The following is a 13,136-nucleotide window of genomic DNA, read 5'->3' as shown; positions in this document are numbered from 1 at the left end:
ATCTAGATCCCGCACTCTCTGAAGCTTAACTAATAATGACAAATAGAGAAGGGAAATTTGCATACTTTAAACATTAGATACATCAGTGTTAATTGAACAAAAGCATTTGCTAACTGCTAAAAGTACACATTTGAATAGAAATATGCTTTTTGGGTTAACTGTACAATGATGATACAACTTCCCATCATATCCTGCACAAAACAACCTATTATATCCAACTCCTTCAGTCTTGAAACCGATCATAATCCCCGCTCTTCGGTGACTGTTGCGCCCCGTGATTCAATCTCCCTGCTGATTAATAATTAAACATTCAAAATGACCAAAAATAAAAACGTTACACTTACTGTGTAGATAATAATAATAATTACCTGAGAAGTCATAACCAGCAGGGTTCCTAGAATCATTGTTAGTCCTCCAATCGCTTACACCGACATTTCGATTCTGGATCATGAACTGGTACCCGTCGACATTTTGTTGCTCATCACCACCCCCTACTACATTTCTTCCGGAAGGATCCGGTCCCGATAGGAAGCTCAAGTTTGGAACTGATGGCCCCACATTTGGTGATGGCAACTTATTTGCAGTGGCATCAGTTTTTATAATAGCAGCACTTTCTTTCTTACTCTCAATAGAAAATGAGCCAACAATTACCTGTAAACACAATCAAAGAATAAGCATAAAAGCCTTTCATTTGGTCACATTTATTCTGACTCAAACTAAAGGAATACTACCTGAACAGGGCCTGCAGCTATCAGTGGCCCGTCGACACCACCACCGATGATTTGCCCATCACTACTAGACAAACAGACACTTAATCCGCCCGTGCCACCCAACTCAGTACGAATATAAGATCCACAGAACGACAGGATGTCGAAACGGCCCTGATATCAAAGAAAGTAAGAAACCATGAATTGATCAATGCTTAACTAATGTTCATAAAAGTGTTTTAAGCTAACTTGATTAATTACCTCATAAGTAATGTTGCCTCCGGACGTGGCTGGCTGGCGTAAAGATGCATTAGAGATTGAACCGGATGCTGAGAGGACACACATCTCTTGCTTGCTTTGTTGCATGAATGACATTATTTTCTGGCTAATATCCTATGATAATTTCCAACAGATCACAAAAAGAAAAGGTGGCTTGGTGTTGTTAAAACTATACATGTAGCAAAAAGGACATCAGTATCAAGTATCGGGATGGCAATGGGATAAGTCTGAGACAAGTATTGGTAATCTCAATGTCATATCGGATTATAAAACCGTGTCTCGTACCCGTCCCATACCCACAAAAAAAATTCAAACTAATTCCACACCCGAATATCTGTCCTAATTGTTTTGGGTCTGCCTGTTAGGTTTGGGTTCATTTGTCAATTGTCATCTCTAGTATTTTAGTCTGTAGAGAGGAAAGGTTTGTTGGAGATTATCTAGTAGAACAGGCAGGGGCAGATCTTTGTGTGGGCCAGGCTGGGCCTCTGCTCCCCAAGTATTTTCGCTCAGTTGTGTAATTTTTTTGAAAAGAATCAAAAACAGGATTTCAGTGGCGGATCTTGAACACATAATTGAGTCCGGCCCATCCAATTATTGTTCAAGATCCTCCGGACCACCCATATTATATGTTCAATATCCGCCACTGAAAACAGGATTACAAGAACCATCGGTTGCGGGATATATTCTTTGGTTATGTAGATCAATGTATTGCAAGATAGGCACATAAAAATAAACCCTGGTAAAAAAATGAAATGTAAAAGATATAATGGAATATTATATGTTCATATTTGATACCTCTCCGGCAGCCACAGAAATAACATGAAGTGTAAAACCTTGCCCTGTGTTTCCTGAAAAACATATAAAGAAATGGAATATAGCCAACTGCCAATATATGATAATCTAGACAAAATTTTCAAAGATACAACTATATATGGTTTTCTAAATTCATAATTACAATTGTAACCCGTATTAGAAACATAAGGTTAGAGAATCAAGTGTAGCTCATAATCAACACGTGCAGCATCATAGGCATGGCAATGGGACCATACGGCATACTCTTATACCCAGCCCAAAGTCCAGCATCATAGGGATGGCATATGGGACCATACCCGGCTTTAATACCCGTCTTAAAAATTACTTGTGATTATTACATAACTTATTACTATTCTAACTGTAAAGAAAATTAGAAATATAAGTGCTAGCAACTTGAGAATTAGTACATTAATAATTACAAAAAGTAAAATAAAATAAAATGCTTACTGGTATGGTTAAGGTAAACAAGTATATATAGTTCGGATAATCGTATATCTAATTCCATACCCTTAACCGAAGATGCTTAAAACTAAGCTAGTCTAGAGATCAATACCAGGGCTTAATGTGTTAGCAACTTAGCATGAGGTCCTAAAGTTGTTCACAATCTTACAAAGGCGAGAGTGCATGTCAATAACAAGGTTAAAGATAACATCGCATTCCCTTTTAATATACACCACGCAAAGATTATCCTTGCAATGATGATGCAAGCTCTACAATATTCAAGCATGATACAATAAAATATATAACAACAAATAAACTTATTCAGATCAAAACAACATAAAGTGTTAAATCTCATTAGCTTAACTTAAAAACAATATATAATAAGACGAAAGAGAGAGATATATACACACCAAGAGCATACTTCTTGAAAGAAGTAGTTGATGAACCACTAACACCCAAAGACAACTCTTTTTTGCCAGGAGGAGTTAAGGGTGGGACAGAACTTGAAGGAGAAGTCGAAGACGATAGCCGTTTCGCAGCGGCTGCTTGCTCCGGGGTTCCATACTTTCTAGGCCTGCCTCGCTTCCTTCGGACACCGGTTTCTAAAGGAGAAGAGACAGCAGAAGGAGCTGAACTGTGAGGATATAGCAACTGAGACGGTCTAGGATCATTGGTGGTGTTTGGTAACATTCCATTGTTAATGGTTGAAGGTGGTGGTTGTTGTTGTTGGTGGTGGTGTGGTTGTGGTGGTTGTGGGTGGTGGTGGTGATAGTAAGAGCCTAGACCAAGGTCATCAGGCTCCATTCAAATGGTGGTGAGAAAAGAAGGATTTGATTTAATTTAATTTATTTGAATATGAATATGAATATGAATATGAATATTAATAATTTGTATAGTATTCCAATATTTGAGGAATATGGATTGGGCTTTGGGTTGAGTTTGTGTTGGAGTTGTTCTTTTTGGATGAGGTTATGATCCTCTGCCGCATGATTCGTGGCGGGTGTGGAGAGTTGATTGAGTTTGACCCTCACATGGTTGACTCTTGGTGTACACAATGGTCAGAGTATTATAACAAGTCAAACTAATACTAATTTGTTTTGTGGTTCTAATTTATAAATTATTTAGAGTACTAATATTATTTCCTTTCTAATTTTCCTTTCTAATCTTAGTATATACACTACTTGGTCATGAAGTAAATAATTAAAAAAAGTATTAGTTAGTAGTTACACCTTAATGTATTTCTCACTTAAATAATGTGGGAGCGTTTTTCGACATGTGGCGTCACATTCAACAACGAGGCTTCATACAAAAAGTGTAATGGTATAAAGCCATTGCAATAATTGCCCATTAATTAATTAATTTTTATAATATAAATATTTAATTGGTTGGAGTTTCCTGAAAAAAAATGATTGTTTGGCGCGCCTTCACCAAAACGCCCAAAGCTAAAACTCCACCCTAAGTGCCTCCCTGGGTTGTGTTCCTTGGCACTTTGGGATGCTTTGAGAGGGGCATAGCGTCCGGTACGCATGGTCTTATATTTATAAATATAAAACACCTATAAAGATTAATGTTAAAAAAACATATAAAAATTAATATTATTTATTATATCTTCATTACTTTCAAAAATATGTAAAAAGAAATAAAATTGGGATTCATATTTTCTTTCGAGATTAGCACTAGTTCGATATCTAAAAATTGTTTCCTTCACCCATCTAAATAATTTTTATAGTCTTTTCACTTTAAAATGAAATTTTTGAACGAATGAGCCAATTACAAAATTATGCTGGTTTTAGCATGTTAACATGATACTATGATGTCACCGATCAATCTCAAATCTCAAAGATTACAAAAACAAGAATGAAATACACAATGGTTCTAAATCTAACCACAATTCCCTCCTCACATTTATTATATACACCTTATAATCCTAACCTTAACCCGTTGACTTTAACATTGTAATCCAACACTAAATTTACTTAATTCAAAAATTTATAACTAAAGAGTATAATCCCCTAAAATAGCATCCTTTATCAACTGGAGTTCTTGGATAACACTAGCAGTGTCCATTCTATACTGCGGCGATTCCATCGAACACGACACTCCTATTTCGAGCAACAAGCGCAAACATGTTTCATGATTCATGTACCCTCCTGCTGTTTCTTCCTTGTTTGTTCTCACTCCAATCTTTTCGTCGTCTTTCAGAAGTACCGGATCAACAATTTCCAATGCAGCATCAACATCTATGGCTTTCTTTGCATAGTTGTGAAGGCTCAACTCTGCTCCAAACATGGTGTCAGTAGGCTTCTTACAAGTCATCATCTCTAGCAACAATATCCCATAACTATACATATCTCCACTTCTTGACACTTTGCTCCCAACCCCATATTCTGCAATCAAAGTTAATTTTTTCTAATAAAAAAGCTACGTAAATCGGATAATTTAAGAGTTACACCCACAACAAAGCAACAAGCATGTTGAGGATATTAAGTTATTAACCATTCATAATGGTTAGGAAGTTATGATGATTGACATATGTCTACAAAAATACAGAGGCATAAGTAATTTCTCAACATCAAATTCACATTATATACTAAGGGGAAATCACCAAAATGATCATTTTGACTTATAAGTGTAACAAAATAGCCTTGACTTTTTATTTGAATTTACTTGTTTTTAGTTTTTTTTAGAATGGCATCTAGTTTTTAGTTAAGAATTTGTTTCGTCAACTAGAAGCTTCCACATGGGCCATTGTGTTTGTGTTGACGCCTCATATTTATATTGGCGCACCAGATATCCATCTGGCCAAGAAGAATGGATCTTTTGTGCCAGATTGAAATCTAGTACGCCAAGGTACACTTGTCAAGCACCGATTGATTGAATATTTCTAAAAGTCGGTCATTTTGATGATTTTTCCTTATACAAATACTTCTTCCTAGCCTAGATCATTCTAGGCTAGTTTAAGTTCTATTTGTATATCTATATTTGATTTCAAATAGGACATACCTGGTGCTGCATATCCAATTGTTCCTCTAACTCCAGCCGAGCTACTATTATGTCTATTTTGGTACTCCGATTGAAGAATCTTCGAAATCCCGAAATCTCCAACATGCGCAACCATATCATCATCAAGAAGAATATTGCTCGGCTTCAAATCACAATGAACAATGGTTTTTCCGGCACGAAGATAAAAATAATCAAGCGCGTAAGCCACATCCAACGCGATACTCACTCTCTGAACCAGACTGAGTTGAGGAGACTCAAACTCCAAATCATTTAGAGGATTATGCAACCACCTATCTAAACTTCCATTAGGCATGAACTCGTAAACTATAGCTTTGAACTCATTACCTTGATAGTCAATACCACTGCAACAAGTTATGACTTTAGTTAAGTTTCTATGCCGGGCATTTCGCAGCGCCTCACACTCGGCAATGAAGCTTTTCGAACCGCCTCGACGATGGAGATTTAGTACCTTGACAGCAACGATATTGATCACACCATCTTTACCAAGGTACCCTTTATAAACAGACGAAAAGCTGCCTTCACCGATTAAGTGTTTGGTCGAAAACCCATCGGTTGCTTTATGGAGCGTTTCAAACGAAACCTGAATAAGCGACTCCCCTGAAACAGTCTCGGGTGGCTCATGTTCCACATTCTTTTTCCGAAAACATACGAATAACATGACCATGGCTGCTACAAGAACCAGAGGCGAAACTAACGAAATCACTAGTATAACCGCGAGACTTAACTTCTTTTTCTTATTATCAGACCTGCACTTAGGTAGTTGAAGTTCAGACACGCCCCCACAAAGCCGATCGTTTCCAGCTACAGATACTGCACTTGCATTAGCAAACACTCCTTCACTCGACACCTCGCCGTCAAAACCATGAATGATATGTTCAGACTCTTCAAAGGAATCACTTCCAAATAACCCGGGATTTCACCAGTAAAGTTGTTATGAGAAACATCAAGATTCTCAAGCGCCCGTAAAGATCCCAAAGATGCTGGAAAAGATCCAGAAAAAATGTTGTTGCTTATGTTAAGATTCTGAAGGCTGCTGCAGCTGCCAAGGCTACTTGGAAGCTCACCCGACAACCGATTATTCGCCAAAATAATTTCAGTTAAGGAATCAAGGTTTCCTACCTCAACAGGAAGTGATCCGGACAATTGGTTATTACCCAAGTTGAGACTTATGGATAACGATGTGAGATCGAATAACTGACTCGGTATGTTACCAGTCAGGTTATTTCCATCTAGACTTAAACTTATCAACCTTTTACACTTCCCTAAAGTTGATGGTATAGTACCATTAAACTGATTTAAACTCATGTATAGATTAATAATCAATGACAAGTTTCCTAAGGTATCAGGAATACTCCCAGAGAAAGAATTGTTGCTAAGATCTAGCCGCCGTAGATATCCAAGGTTGCCAATGGCGGACGGAAGGGTACCCGTTAGTTGATTACTAGACAAGTCTAGTAGAGTTAGACCCGAAAGGTTGCCAAACGTTGAAGATACACCACCCGTAAAACGATTTGAAGCAATGCTTAGAAAATAAGTTGTATTAGACAAATTACCAAAAGATTCTGGTAACACATTAGTTAACTGATTGTAACCGAGATCTAACACTCCTAAGGATCGGCAAATCGATAAATCATTTATGAACTTCATTTCATCATCTTCTCCAGTTCCAAAACTATTGGAACTTAGTGACAAGACCTCAAAGCTACATGAATTCCTAGGAGTGATTATTAGTTTTCCTGATAAGTTGTTCCGGGCTACATCTAGGACTGCTAGTTGTGGTGCGCTTAGAACGGATGACGGGAGAGGGCCCATTAATTGATTATCGGGTAAAGAGAGTACCTCAAGATGCGGCATTATTGATCCTAGGTTTGCGGGTAGTGTGCCCGTGAGTCGATTGTTATCTAGAAATACTTGTTCTAACAACGAAAGGTTATAAAAAGAAGGTGGGATGGTACCAAGAAGGCTGTTTCCGGGCAATGCTAGTCTTTTGAGACTAGTTAGCCGGTGGAATATGTCTAGGAATATTCCACCGAGCTGACAGTCCCCGAGGGAAAGTGCCTCGAGGACTGTTAGATTGTTAATGAACGTTGGAATCCCGCCTTGTAGAATGTTTCCATGAACGATGAGTATGTTTAGCTTGGATAACGAGCCGATACCTGTTGGGATCGTTCCGACTAGATTATTGAAACCCAAGTGAAGAACTTGGAGATTGGAGCAGTTTGTTATTGCGACCGGAATGTTTCCGGTGAAAGAGTTGTTATAAAGACGAAGTTCTTGTAACCTGAAGAGCCGGCCGATCTCCGGTGGGATTACACCCGAAAACGTGTTGTTTTGGAGCCGAATGCCTCTGAGAAAGCTTAAGTTTCCGATGGAAGGAGACAACGTGCCGGATAAGCCACTGGACTCAAGGTCCAAGAGGGTGACTCTCGGGTGGCGGAGGCTGCATGTGACGCCTCGCCATTGGCAGAAATTAGTGTTGGATTCGTTCCATGAAGTTAGGATGCCTTGCGGGTCAGTGATCATGGATTTGATGGCCAGCAATGCCAGTCGGTTGCTGGCATTGTTCTGGGCTGTCGTCGTGTTGGTGAGTGCTGTAAATATTACAACATGCACCAACACGGCGAAAATAAATGATGGCGAAAAAAGGAACCATTTGGTACCCATTTTTCGGCTTTTGGTGGTTGTGTATCAAATGTGATATTTTTTCTAATTTATTTTGGGAACTATATAGTAATATATATAAACTTGGGTGTGACTGTAAAGTTTGATCAAGTCAAAACTTTGTGTTCAACTTGTATCTTGAATCTGATTGCATTCCTGTTTCAACCATTAACTTATTATCTGGCTTGGAATAATATAATGGAAAAACTTTAATTGATCATTAAATAACTAATAAAAAATGAATATGTATTTAAAGTTAAAATATTATTTTTGGAAAGATACTGTATTTATTTAGAAAACTAAACCGTTGACTTTGGGCATGTGAACGAACCTGTTTCTTACATCAACGTTGATGTTGACCATTAGTAGTAACCTGTGAGTTCATCTGATCCAAAGTCAAAATACGAACCCAAAAGTCAATAGTCAACTTTTGAAACTGAGGATTAGTGTGGGCCTATTGGGTTGGTGGATTAAAGTTGAATAATAAATTGGGTATTAAGTTTTTGGTCCAAGTTGTTTCGAGTAAGGCGAGGATGATCCTTTATATGGGCCTTGGGGGAGGGGGGGGGTGCATGCCGCAACTATCCGTTGGAGCACCAATCACCGGCCACCACGTCGTCTACCGTTTTTGAACCTATTGGAATTCGCCCATACGGTTTCCCATTACCCGCCCAAGTAACCTTCCTGCAACACGCATAAACATTCTTTCAGTATCTCCTCTCATTTTTCCGAGTTATACCACCCAAAAAAGGTACCCACCAGGTAAAAAGTAGGGGGTGGCAGCGGTTTTCGTACGACAGACTGCCCCGCGTGCCCCCTCCACCCAAATAGCTTAATTTTTTCCATATCTTAAATTAATGAAGTAACTTTGTTTCTATTAGAGTGCACTAGTTGTTATTATTATATGTTTAAAATAACTTTCATTTAACGTTAGTCGTTAGCATCTACAAAGCATGACGTGATATACTTTCTATTTTCTAAAATTCATTCATACCATAACTCCAAATTATAGGCAACATTCTATGTTTAAATATACTAGCATAGAAGTATAAGGCAGATTAGTTATATTTAACCAATAATCGGACTTGAAAATGAACGAAGCAAGACATGTATAAATCTGTAACCAAACTCAACAAAGCATGTAATACAAGGATAACAAACAATTTGTTTAAGAGAGAAAAAATTAAGTGCATGACTATTTTTTAAAACTAATTATACTTTTATAGCTAGCTATATCAGAATAAACTAGTTTTATACCCGTCCGGTGGACGGGTAGTTTAAAGACGTAATGGCTAAAATATCTTTCTTTTTCTTTACATTCTAAACTGATCACAAAATGCATAATTTTTTTTATAACGATCATTAGATACATAACTTAAATTAAACTTACAATTTACAGTATTTGAAATTTTGAATTATTAAACAATTAAAATGGGATACACAAAAAGAAAAGCAGAGTAGTAGATCTAAACACATCACCAGTTGCTATTTTGCTTTATAAATCACGCAATATCCCTTGTTTGTGGAATAGAATCAGGAAACATATATTATTAACTTGGTGACAAAATACAAGCCTTTAACGAATTCTATAGCATGTGTATGGTTGGAACCATCTGCCGACATATATCATCTAACTCTCTAAAAATATTCTGATGGGCATGCTTCAGACTTTATTTGCTGGAGTTGACAGCTTCTGCAAACTCACCAACGCAAACTCCATAATTTTCTTGAGGTACTCCATGTCTAAAATGTAACTACATATAGGGAAGATGAAAACAAAAGTTCAACCAAAAGCTAAACTTAGCAGTGTCATGTAATGGTCCATGATTCCATGAATATGGTTGTACAAATAAACAGACTTTCCAATTTTATTGCCATGTAATGGTCCAATTTCTTCACCCATGCAATGAAAACAAAATTTTTACTGAACCAAGTCTGACCCAAACTTGTTAAGACCTGTCATCCAACCCGCCCGTTTTGCCAGAATTATGTTGTGTTGGTACATGCCCCAATTAAACACACAATATTAATTTGATTTTAGTGATTCTAGAAGCAAAAGTTTACAGCGGTTCCAATTTTATTGCCATGTAATGGTCTAATTTCTTCAACCATCCCAAATGCAATTGATGAACATCTGGGCCTATACAGACAATCTTAGTGAGCAAACTGTTATTATTAAGTAATTATTGCAGATCAAAGTTAAACAGAAACAAAACCTCAGCAATCCATGAAAACGGTCAAACTCTTCCGTGTCAATATAACAATTTATTAAAAGGACTGAAACTATGGGGAAAACTAAATAGAAAAATAGTAAGCAAGCAAGATTTATATTACCTCAATCGGTTTAGGGTCCAATGTCAGCTCAACACCGGTTTGCCCAATAATTTTTTATTAAAATCAGTAAATTATATATATATAGGGAAGGTTAACGTACAAATGAAACTAACGTGCTAAACGTGAGAACCAAGTAGAGTAATTATATATACATGTGGAGTAATTATGTAATTATATCATAGAGTAATTACATAATTACGCTACTTGTATATATAATTACTCTATTTGATTCTCACGTTTAGCGTGTCAATTTCATTTGTATTTGTTCCAAACCCTATATATATATATATATATAATAAGACGAAGAAGATTAGCTTCTGTTTAGAACAAAATGACTGAAGAAGTATTGCATAGTAAAGAATAATGAATGAGGGTGATGATTTACCTCAAGTAGGTGTCAACCACATCAGATATGGTCTCCAGCTTCAGTTTCCACACTAGGAGCAACTTGGAATTTCCACTATAAAAATCTAATGTTTGAGTGATACTTTTTCTTTTGCCCTTTCTAATCGAGGGCCAGCGATGGTGGTGCAGAGGACAGATAGAGAAACGAAGGTGCTGGTGGAGTGACGTGTGTCCAGTTATTGATTTAGAGGGAAAAACAGTTTCATCAAGGCGGAACCCTCCGTAACTTGCAGATGGCAGGAGAGAGAGAGAGAGAGAGAGAGGTGAGGAACTGCCCTGCTTCTAGAAGGAATTTTAGATAGTTTGAAGAGTTAATTACACTTAAGGGTAAGGATCTTCTCAAAAGTTGGTTGGAGACGTGGAGTATTTTAAAATTTTAATATCAGTTGTCATGTATATATTTTAATTGTATACACACAAACCATAGTGTAATCCGTGATTATGTTTGGCAAGTATAGTTTTCTTTCTCTTTTTTTTATTCAATTAGTCATCCTAATAATTTCAATACTTTAAAATATTAAATATTTTCTTCTTACTTTATTTAATAGCATCTTTTGAAAATGAAAAACCATAAAAAAAAAAAAAAGTCATCATATTAATTCGGTGATTTTTGCGGTTTAATTGATAAAATCTGGAAAGGCCATTCACACCTTGCATTAAGCATCAAAATAGTGTTTAAAGCCATTTCTTTGGATGGTATTTGTTGTCAATCTATATATTTCTCAAGGATATATGTTAATGAACTATAAATCAAAATCTACGGTTTATTAGACTTGGTATAATGGTCGGGACGAGTCGGTTGTGATGGAATGAGTCTAAATCAAAATGGGTCATTTAAAAAATGGTAAACGGACAACAGCAACAGCAAAAACAACACTAAGATCCTTATTAATTTGATCAGCTACTAACATAGTCACCAAAAAACTTCACATAATTTTTTTAAGAATAACAAATACTTGATATTTAAAGTTCAGCTCAGTCCAAATGGTACTAAAGAAAAATAACATTTGTTTTGACTTTTGATCATTCGAAAATAGTTTTACATGTTAAAAACATAGGGCGTTTGATTAAGACTTGTTGAGAAATATGTTCAAATTTGAATCCACGTGCAACCAACTTTAATTAATATATTTCCAATAATAATAATTTTTCCCTTTTCATATCAGAGTGATCGGTTTAGGTTAGTTTTTAGTTTAACAAGCTATTTGATCAATACCTGTAATAAAAAGAAAATACCCCGTTCCAAAGGCTCCCGCAAATGCAAGTTCATATGGATCTCGAGCCAATTCCTGTCTGGTGTGTGCATCCTAACCCTACATTTCTGTAAAAGATTATTTATACGACTCGAACCCATAACCTAGTTACGTGACAACAACCCCATCAATACTTATAATACTCCATTGCTAGTTGGTTGAAATATTTGTAGTCAAATCTTATAAATCTACCTTGAATTGAATTGCTCTACAAAGTTGACAATGAGGCTACCGTATGAGGTATCTTTGAAAAAACGGCCCAAGAGAACGAGGGGTTTACGAAAACGAACATGAATTATTTTTTATTAAATAGAAAGCACACTATAATATTATAATCGTCATGCGAAGACGTTTTCAATTATATATACAAGAATAATCATTGATTATTAGTGTTTAAAAATAGATGGATGATTTAGCTACACCCACATAACATGTATTCAAATATTATAGAAGCTTGTTTTTATAATAATACTAATCATATGTCACTATGTCACATTGATATTGATATATAGACTATAAAGTCAAAATAATTTAATTTTATAGTTTGAAGAGCTTTAAAGAAAATAAAATATTATCTTTTCAAACTTGCAAAGTTACATGCATTGTTGATATTTAAATTTATAGAATTTATATCGGTCACGCTTTCCATTTATAATACTAACATAAGTTAAGATTTTTGTTAATTTTTTTTAATACCAATTTACAACGTCTCTCGACACAAAGCACATCTGACAATCACCGCAATCCAAACCTTCAACGGTATTCATACTTGACTTTTGACCTTAGGGTGTTGTGGTAAACATATACCCTTCAAGTCTTATGTAATTCGGGTTTCAAAATTTTAAATCTTAACCCGAAACCCAACCCAAATCTCTCACGTGTTTTTTGGGTTCGGGTTTTTCGGGTTGGGTTAATCGGGTTTCGAGTATCCTATAAAAAAACACAAAACCAAAAAATTTTAAAAACTACAATGCTAAAATTAATACAACACATACTTCTTTGCTTATAACACAAATAATCAAATAATAAACTAACCTAATTTGATAAAACAATTCAAAAGAAGAGTAAAACTAACTCGAACTATAATCGTATTCAATCGAGCGTGTTTGGTTGTTCGATTACGGTTGCTATTAGTAATAAACGAAAAACATAAATTAATAATAAGCAATCGATCCATAATAGTTAAAATGTCAATAGTTGATTATAGCCAGATTCTGAT

The 13,136-nt window shown here is 36.0% G+C and overlaps 2 protein-coding genes and 1 pseudogene across 4 annotated transcripts in view; all 3 read right to left on the bottom strand.

The window, feature by feature from the left end:
* Nucleotides 1-13,136, bottom strand: part of LOC143544131 (sister chromatid cohesion 1 protein 4-like) — a 240,928-nt gene that overhangs the window by 145,232 nt on the left and 82,560 nt on the right. The window lies entirely within an intron of this gene.
* Nucleotides 160-3,059, bottom strand: LOC143544106 (AT-hook motif nuclear-localized protein 14-like). 2 transcript variants are annotated; one of them, XM_077036261.1, is made up of 6 exons: nucleotides 2,651-3,059; nucleotides 1,782-1,834; nucleotides 969-1,100; nucleotides 732-881; nucleotides 369-651; nucleotides 160-291 (listed from the first exon to the last, which is right to left on the bottom strand). In XM_077036261.1, exons 1-6 carry the CDS (start codon nucleotides 3,042-3,044, stop codon nucleotides 224-226), a joined length of 1,080 nt encoding a protein of 359 aa, XP_076892376.1. In that variant the 5' UTR covers nucleotides 3,045-3,059; the 3' UTR covers nucleotides 160-223. The 2 variants fall into 2 exon arrangements, with proteins under 2 accessions (XP_076892376.1, XP_076892377.1); XM_077036262.1 differs by having other exon boundaries at nucleotides 161-288.
* On the bottom strand, nucleotides 4,193-7,987 carry LOC143544105 (uncharacterized; annotated as a pseudogene). Its single transcript, XR_013137193.1, has 2 exons — nucleotides 5,244-7,987; nucleotides 4,193-4,627 (listed from the first exon to the last, which is right to left on the bottom strand). The product of XR_013137193.1 is annotated as an uncharacterized LOC143544105 (transcript).

Source organism: Bidens hawaiensis, unplaced genomic scaffold (assembly GCF_021521415.1).
Source record: "Bidens hawaiensis isolate Kalapana, Puna unplaced genomic scaffold, B.hawaiensis_p1.1 tig00013428_1, whole genome shotgun sequence".
Lineage (NCBI taxonomy): Eukaryota > Viridiplantae > Streptophyta > Magnoliopsida > Asterales > Asteraceae > Bidens > Bidens hawaiensis.
This window is presented reverse-complemented; position numbering and strand designations above follow the sequence as displayed.